Source organism: Oncorhynchus masou, unplaced genomic scaffold, assembly GCF_036934945.1.
Source record: "Oncorhynchus masou masou isolate Uvic2021 unplaced genomic scaffold, UVic_Omas_1.1 unplaced_scaffold_1016, whole genome shotgun sequence".
NCBI classification, from domain to species: Eukaryota; Metazoa; Chordata; class Actinopteri; order Salmoniformes; family Salmonidae; genus Oncorhynchus; species Oncorhynchus masou.
Window position 1 is genome coordinate 117,501 of NW_026999864.1, and position 9,529 is coordinate 127,029.

The following is a 9,529-nucleotide window of genomic DNA, read 5'->3' on the forward strand; positions in this document are numbered from 1 at the left end:
CTCAAACAGTCACACTCCAAACTCCACTATGGCCAAGACCAAAGAGCTGTCAAAGGACACCATAAACAAAATTGTAGACCTGCACCAGGCTGGGAAGACTGAATCTGCAATAGGTAAGCAGCTTGGTTTGAAGAAATCAACTGTGGGAGCAATTATTAGGAAATGGAAGACATACAAGACCACTGACAATCTCCCTCGATCTGAGGCTCCATGCAAGATCTCACCCCGTGGGGTCTAAATGATCACAAGAACGGTGAGTAAAAATCTCAGAACCACACGGGGGGACCTAGTGAATGACCTGCAGAGAGCTGGGACCAAAGTAACAAAGCCTACCATCAGTAACACACTACTCCGCCAGGGACTCAAATCTGCAGTGCCAGATGTGTCCCCCTGCTTAAGCCAGTACATGTCCAGGCCCGTCTGAAGTTTACTAGAGAGCATTTGGATGATCCAGGAGAAGATTGGGAGAATGTCATATGGTCAGATGAAACCAAAATATAACTTTTTGGTAAAAATTCAACTCGTCGTGTTTGGAGGACAAAGACTGCTGAGTTGCATCCAAAGAACACCATACCTACTGTGAAGCATGGGGGTGGAAACATCATGCTTTGGGGCTATTTTTCTGCAAAGGTACTAGGACAACTGATCCGTGTAAAGGAAAGAATGAATGGGGCAATGTATCGTGAGATTTTGAGTGAAAACCTCCTTCCATCAGCAAGGGCATTGAAGATGAAATGTGGCTGGGTCTTTCAGCATGACAATGATCCCAAATACACCGTCCGGGCAATGAAGGAGTGGCTTCGTAAGAAGCATTTGAAGGTCCTGGAGTTGCCTAGCCAGTCTCCAGATCTCAACCCCATAGAAAATCTTTGGAGGGAGTTGAAAGTCTGTGTTGCCCAGCAACAGCCCCAAAACATCACTGCTCTAGAGGAGATCTGCATGGAGGAATGGGCCAAAATACCAGCAACAGTGTGTGAAAACCTTGTGAAGACTTCCAGAAAATGTTTGACCTCTGTCATTGCCAACAAAGGGTATATAACAAAGTATTGAGATAAACTTTTGTTATTGACTAAACACGTATTTTCCACCATAATTTGCAAATTAATTAATTAAAAATCCTACAATGTGATTTTCTGGATTTTTTTTCTCATTTTGTCTGTATAGTTGAAGTGTTCCTATGATGAAAATTACAGACCTCTCTCATCTTTTTCAGTGGGAGAACTTGCACAATTAGTGGCTGACTAAATACTTTTTTGCCCCACTGTATATATTTATAATATAATAATAAATTTATAATATAATAATAATAATATATTTATAATATATACACACACACACTGTGTGTTTGTATATATATATATATATTTATGTATATTTATGTATATGTATAATATGTATATGAATGTGTGTATATATATAAACTCATATACAGTATCAGTCAGAAGTTTGGACACCTACTCATTCAAGGGTTTTTCTTTATTTTTTACTATTTTCTAGAATTGTAAAATAATAGTGAAGACATCAAAACTATGAAATAACACATATGGAATCATGTAGTAACCAAAAAAGTGTTAAACAAATCAAATAATATTTTATATTTGAGATTCTTCAAATAGCCACCCTTTGCCTTGATGACAGCTTTGCACACTCTTGACATTCTCTCAACCAGCTTCACCTGGAATGCTTTTCAAACAGTCTTGAAGGAGTTCCCACATATGCTGAGCACTTGTTGGCTGCTTTTCCTTCACTCTGTGGTCCAACTCTTCCCAAACCATCTCATTTGGGTTGAGGCCAGGTCATCTGATACAGCACTCCATCACTCTCCTACTTGGTCAAATAGCCCTTACACAGCCTGGAGGTGTGTTGGGCATTGTCCTGTTGAAAAAACAAATTATTGCCCCACTAAGCGCAAACCAGATGGGATGGCGTATCGCTGCAGAATAATAGTGAAGACATAAAAACAATGAAATAGTGTAACGGTTTTCTGTAGGCGAAGGAGAGTCGGACCAAAATGCAGCGTGTAGATTGCGATCCATGTTTAATGAAAAAACGTAAAACACGAATAAATACAAATACTACAAAAACAAAAGAACGTAATGAAAACCGAAACAGCCTATACTAGTGAAAACTAACAGGAACAAGGACACTAAGGACCCACGAAACACACAAAGAATATGGCTACCTAAATATGGTTCCCAATCAGAGACAACGATAATCACCTGACTCTGATTGAGAACCGCCTCAGGCAGCCATAGACTATGCTATACACCCCACACAACCCCAAGACGAAACACACCACAAATAAACCCATGTCACGCCCTGGCCTGACCCAATAAATGAAGATAACATAATAAATATAGACCAGGGCGTGACAAATAGCACATATGGAGTCACAAAGTAACCAAAAAACAAATCTAAATATATTTTATTTTCTATTCTTCAAAGTAGCTACCCTTTGCCTTGATGGCAGCTTTGCACACTCATCCCTGTTCTCTCAACCAGCTTCATGAGGTAGTCACCTGGAATCCATTTCAATTAACAGGTGTGCCTTGTTAAAAATACATTTTTGGAATTTGTGACTACCTCATGAAGCTGGTTGAGAGAATGCCAAGAGGTATGCAAAGCTGTCATGAAGGCAAAGGGTGGCTACTTTAAAGTATCTCAAATGTCAAATATTTTTTTATTTGTTTAACACTTTTTTTGGTTACTACATGATTCCATATTGTGTTATTTCATAGTTTTGATGTCGTCAATATTATTCTACAATGTGGAAAATAGTAAAAATAAATAAAAACCCTTGAATGAGTGGGTGTCCAAACTTTTGATTGGCACTGTACATACACACAGTCATAAATATACACACAGTCATGTACATATCTTAAAGGACGTGTTTGTGTGCATGTGTGTTCCAGGGAACTACCGTACCGCCCATGACGTGCTGTTCAGTATGTACACTGAGCTGCAGACACAGAAGATCAGAATCCCTGCTGAGATGAACACCAACCTCATGATCCTCCACTCATACATCCTGGTTAAGGTAGAACTACACTACCCAGCATCCTCCACTCATACAGCCTGGTTAAGGTAGAACTACACTACCCAGCATCCTCCACTCATACATCCTGGTTAAGGTAGTAATACACTACCCAGCATCCTCCACTCATACATCCTGGTTAAGGTAGTAATACACTACCCAGCATCCTCCACTCATACAGCCTGGTTAAGGTAGAACTACACTACCCAGCATCCTCCACTCATACATCCTGGTTAAGGTAGTAATACACTACCCAGCATCCTCCACTCATACAGCCTGGTTAAGGTAGAAATACACTAGCCAGCATCCTCTAAAGCTTTACCACTACACTAGCCAGCATCCTCTACTGCTTTACCACTACACTAGCCAGCATCCTCTACTGCTATACCACTACACTAGCCAGCATCCTCTACTGCTATACCACTACACTACCCAGCATCCTCTACTGCTATACCACTACACTACCCAGCATCCTCTACTGCTATACCACTACACTAGCCAGCATCCTCTACTGCTATACCACTACACTAGCCAGCATCCTCTACTGCTATACCACTACACTAGCCAGCATCCTCCACTGCTATACCACTACACTAGCCAGCATCCTCTACTGCTCTATCACTACCCAGCATCCTCTACTGCTATACCACTCCACCTCCCAACATCCTCTACTGCTATACCACTACCCAGCATCCTCTACTGCTATACCACTACACTAGCCAGCATCCTCTACTGCTCTATCACTACCCAGCATCCTCTACTGCTATACCACTACACTAGCCAGCATCCTCTACTGCTATACCACTACACTAGCCAGCATCCTCTACTGCTATACCACTACACTAGCCAGCATCCTCCACTGCTATAACACTACACTACCCAGCATCCTCTACTGCTATACCACTACCCAGCATCCTCTACTGCTATACCACTCCACCTCCCAACATCCTCTACTGCTATACCACTACCCAGCATCCTCTACTGCTATACCACTACACTACCCAGCATCCTCTACTGCTATACCACTACCCAGCATCCTCTACTGTTATACCACTACAATTACCCAGCATACTCTACTGCTATCCCACTACCCAGCATCCTCTACTGCTATAACACTACCGAATCCTGGGGGCCAGTTGATTATACCTGATGCTGTGATTATGGATTGATTGATGTATTGGTGTATTGGTTGGTTGATGTATTGATTGATTGATGTATTGGTTGGTTGATGTATTGGTTGATGTATTGATTGTATTGGTTGGTTGATGTGTTGGTGTATTGATTGGTTGATGTATTGGTTGATTGATGTATTGGTTGGTTGATGTATTGATTGGTTGATGTATTGGTGTATTGATGTATTGGTGTATTGATGTATTGGTTGGTTGATGTATATGTGTATTGATGTATTGGTTGGTTGATGTATTGGAAAGTTGGTTGAATGATTGATGTATTGGTTGATTAATTGATATATTGGTTGGTTGATATGTTGGTTGGTTGATGTATTGGTTGGTTGATGTATTGGTTGGTTGATGTATTGGTTGGTTGATGTATTGGTTGGTTGATGTATTGTTTGGTTGATGTATTGGTTGGTTGATGTATTGATTGATTGGTGTATTAATTGATTGATTGATGTATTCATTGATTGATTGATGTATTGTTTGGTTGATGTGTTGGTTGGTTGATGTGTTGGTTGGTTGATGTGTTGGTTGGTTGATGTGTTGGTTGGTTGATATGTTGGTTGGTTGATGTGTTGGTTGGTTGATGTATTGGTTGGTTGATGTATTGGTTGGTTGATGTATTGGTGGGTTGATGTATTGGTTGGTTGATGTGTTGGTTGGTTGATATATTGGTTGGTTGATGTATTGGTTGGTTGATATATTGGTTGGTTGATGTATTGGTTGGTGTATTGATATATGTGTTGGTTGATTGTATTGACTGGTTGATATATTGATTGATTTCAGATCCATGTGAAGAGAGGGGAGCATCTGAAAGCAGCTCGCATGCTCATCAGAGTGTCCAACAACATCAGCAAATTCCCCTCCCGTGAGTAACACACACAGACAAAAACACAGACACACCCTGACGTGTTGTTAAAATAGATCTGATGTGTTTATCTCTGTGTTTGTCTACCTGCCGTGAGTAACACACACACACACACACACACACACACACACACACATAGCATATGATGAGTTGTTCATTTGTGTGTGTGTGTGTGTGTGTGTGTGTGTGTGTGTGTGTGTGTGCGTGTGCGTGCGTGTGCGTGTGTGCGTGTGTGTGTAGACATCGTACCCATCCTGACGTCAGCGGTGATAGAGTGTCATCGGGCCGGCCTGAGGAACTCCTCAGCTTCAGCCGCCGCCATGCTGATGAGGCCAGAGTACACGTCACAAGATCGACCCCAAGTACCGCAAGAAGATAGAGGCTATGGTCCACATATATATATATAATATCACAGTTCAGACACACACACTCCGTCTCTCTCTCTCTCTGTGTGTCTCTCTCTGTCTGTCTGTCTCTCCCTCTCTGTGTCTCTCTGTCTCTCTCTCTCTGTCTCTCTCTGTCTCTCTCTCTGTCTCTCTCTGTCTCTGTCTCTCTCTGTCTCTGTCTCTCTCTTTCTCTGTCTGTCTCTCTCTCTCTGTATCTCTCTGTCTGTCTGTCTGTCTCTCTCTCTGTCTCGCTCTGTCTCTGTCTCTCTGTCTGTCTCTCTCTGTCTGTCTCTCTCTCTTTTTCTGTCTGTCTCTCTCTCTCTGTGTCTCTCTGTCTCTGTCTCTCTCTTTCTCTTTCTGTCTCTCTGTCTCTCTCTATGTCTCTCTCTAACTCTCTCTCTAACTCTCTCTCTCTCCTTCCTCCAGTCGTCCAGACACCAGTGAGATAGAAGAGGAGACCACTCCTTGTCCATATTGTGGTTTCACGCTGCCTCAGTGTGAACTGATCTGTCCTGGCTGCAAGAACAACCTGCCCTACTGCATTGCCACGGTAACACACACACACACACACACACATAGGACATACACAGAGCACACACACACATATACCGCACACACACACACCTGACTTTAGGACTAGGATCTGTGCCATGGTGAATCAGTCAACCAATCAAAAATCTTGATAAACCATCACCTCTCTCTCTCTCTCTCTCTCTCTCTCTCTCTCTCTCTCTCTCTCCTCTCCTCCTCCCTCTCCTCTTCCTCTACACCTCCTCTCCTCCCTCCTCCTCCTACTCCTCCCTCCACCTACTACTCATCCTCTCCTCCCTCCCCTCCTCTCTCATCTCTCTCCCTCCTCCTCTCCTCTCTCTCATCTACCTCCTCCCTCCTCTTCCTCTCTCTCCCTCATCTACCTCCCTTCTCTTCCTCTCTCTCCTCCCTCCTCTCCTCCCTCCTCTCTTCCTACTCCTCCCTCTCCTCCTCTCCTCCCTCCTTCCTCCTCTCTCTCTCTCCGACCTCCTCTTCCTCTCTCTCACTCCTCCTCCTCACTTCCTCTCTCTCCTCCTCTCTCTCACTCATCTACCTCCTCCTCCCTCTCTCTCTAGGGTCATCACATGCTGAAAGAGGATTGGTCAGTTTGTCCTCACTGTGAATTCCCTGCTCTCTACTCCCAGCTCATCCTGTGAGTGGAACACACACACACACACACATGCACACACAAAAGCACACACATACACACACAAAAACACACAGACACATACACAGACACACACACACAGACACACATACACAGACAAACACACACACACACACATACACACAGACACACAAACAGACACATACACTCAAACACACACAAAATCACACACACATAAACAAACGCACACACACAAACACACAAAAAAACCACACGTCTACTGTTATAGTATGGGCATATTTCTCTGAACTGTGTGTGTGTGTGTGTGTGTGTGTGTGTGTGTGTGTGTGTGTGTGTGTGTGTGTGTGTGTGTGTGTGTGTGTGTGTGTAGGCTGTTGGAGACAGAGAGTGTGTGTCCCATGTGTTCTGAGACTCTGAGTGTGAACCAGGTGGAGAAGATGGATGACTGTTCCAGCTTCCTGCAGCCTGACCAATCAGAGCACTGATACAGGTAACACACACACTGTTTCTGCAGCCTGACCAATCAGAGCACTGATACAGGTAACACACACACTGTTTCTGCAGCCTGACCAATCAGAGCACTGATACAGGTAAACACACACACTGTTCCTGCAGCCTGACCAATCAGAGCACTGATACAGGTAAACACACACTGTTCCTGCAGCCTGACCAATCAGAGCACTGATACAGGTAAACACACACTGTTCCTGCAGCCTGACCAATCAGAGCACTGATACAGGTAAACACACACTGTTCCTGCAGCCTGACCAATCAGAGCACTGATACAGGTAAACACACACTGTTCCTGCAGCCTGACCAATCAGAGCACTGATACAGGTAAACACACACTGTTCCTGCAGCCTGACCAATCAGAGCACTGATACAGGTAAACACACACTGTTCCTGCAGCGTGACCAATCAGAGCACTGATACAGGTAACACACACACTGTTCCTGCAGCCTGACCAATCAGAGCACTGATACAGGTAAACACACACTGTTCCTGCAGCCTGACCAATCAGAGCACTGATACAGGTAAACACACACTGATCCTGCAGCCTGACCAATCAGAGCACTGATACAGGTAACACACACTGTTCCTGCAGCCTGACCAATCAGAGCACTGATACAGGTAACACACACACACTGTTCCTGCAGCCTGACCAATCAGAGCACTGATACAGTTACACACACACACACACACTGTTCCAGCTACCTGCATAGACACACACACCATATGCCCACAAGTATGTGTGAATATTAAATATGGTAATGGTTTTCTGAGACTGTTATTTGTGTGTTTTCCCAGAGATCTGTGGTGATGTGGCCTGGTGGTGTACTGCATAGAGGACTGCTGCTCTACCACCTGTCAAACTGTTGATATAGACAGCTGTAGATGTCCTCCTCCTCCATGTTTCTCTACCACCTGTTAAACTGTTGATATAGACAGCTGTAGACGTCCTCCATGTTTCTCTACCACCTGTTAAACTGTTGATATAGACAGCTGTAGACGTCCTCCTCCATGTTTCTCTTCCACCTATTAAACTGTTGATATAGAAAGCAGTAGACGTCCTCCTCCTCCATGTTTCTCTACCACCTGTTAAACTGTTGATATAGACAGCTGTAGACGTCCTCCATGTTTCTCTACCACCTGTTAAACTGTTGATATAGACAGCTGTAGACGTCCTCCTCCTCCATGTTTCTCTTCCACCTATTAAACTGTTGATATAGAAAGCTGTAGACGTCCTCCTCCATGTTTCTCTACCACCTGTTAAACTGTTGATATAGACAGCTGTAGACGTCCTCCTCCTCCATGTTTCTCTTCCACCTGTTAAACTGTTGATATAGATAGCTGTAGACGTCCTCCTCCTCCATGTTTCTCTACCTCCTGTCAAACTGTTGATATAGACAGCTGTAGACGTCCTCCTCCATGTTTCTCTACCTCCTGTTAAACTATTGATATAGACAGCTGTAGACGTCCTCCTCCTCCTCCATGTTTCTCTACCTCCTGTCAAACTGTTGATATAGACAGCTGTAGACGTCCTCCTCCATGTTTCTCTTCCACCTATTAAACTGTTGATATAGAAAGCTGTAGACGTCCTCCATGTTTCTCTACCACCTGTTAAACTATTGATATAGACAGCTGTAGACGTCCTCCTCCTCCATGTTTCTCTTCCACTTGTTAAACTATTGATATAGACAGCTGTAGACGTCCTCCTCCTCCTCCATGTTTCTCTACCTCCTGTCAAACTGTTGATATAGACAGCTGTCGACGTCCTCCTCCTCCATGTTTCTCTTCCACCTATTAAACTGTTGATATAGACAGCTGTAGACGTCCTCCTCCTCCATGTTTCTCTTCCACCTGTTAAACTGTTGATATAGACAGCTGTAGACCATTGTTATTTTAACTTATGTACTCTACATATCTGCATTGAAGCTTGTTTTCCATGAATTCATTCATGTCGACGATGTTAAAAAAATATGAATATTAAATATATTTTTGCTCTTGTGAAGGAGTGTGACTGTCTGAAAAATTACACAGTTAACAATGAATATAGTCCATAGAGATGGATAGAGGACTCATCTTTGTATCTGTTCCATAGAGATGGATAGAGGACTCATCTTTGTATCTGTTCCATAGAGCACAACAGTGGAGGTGTCCTAATGCCCATAAAACCTAGCGGTCAAACCTGTCCACCAATCAATCAAATGTATTTATAAAGCCCTTTCGCATCAGCTGATTTCTCAAAGTGCTGTACAGAAACCCTCAGCCTAAAACCCCCAAAATGCAAGCAATGCAGGTGTAGAAGCACGGTGGCTATGAAAAACTCCCTAGAAAGGCCGGAATCTAGGAAGAAACCTAGAGAGGAACCAGGCTCTGAAGGGTGGCCAGTCCTCTTCTGGCTGT

At 43.6% G+C, this 9,529-nt stretch overlaps 1 protein-coding gene across 1 annotated transcript in view; it reads left to right on the forward strand.

Moving 5' to 3' along the window:
* LOC135528684 (WD repeat-containing protein 19-like) overlaps positions 1-9,134 on the forward strand; it is a 71,246-nt gene extending 62,112 nt beyond the window's left edge. Inside the window, 8 exon segments of the mRNA XM_064957795.1 lie at positions 2,913-3,037; positions 4,996-5,077; positions 5,318-5,418; positions 5,420-5,468; positions 5,889-6,013; positions 6,570-6,646; positions 6,993-7,112; positions 7,931-9,134. Of these exon segments, the coding sequence (XP_064813867.1) occupies positions 2,913-3,037; positions 4,996-5,077; positions 5,318-5,418; positions 5,420-5,468; positions 5,889-6,013; positions 6,570-6,646; positions 6,993-7,107 (674 nt within the window). The 3' untranslated portion in view covers positions 7,108-7,112; positions 7,931-9,134.
* Positions 9,135-9,529: the final 395 nt, after the last annotated feature.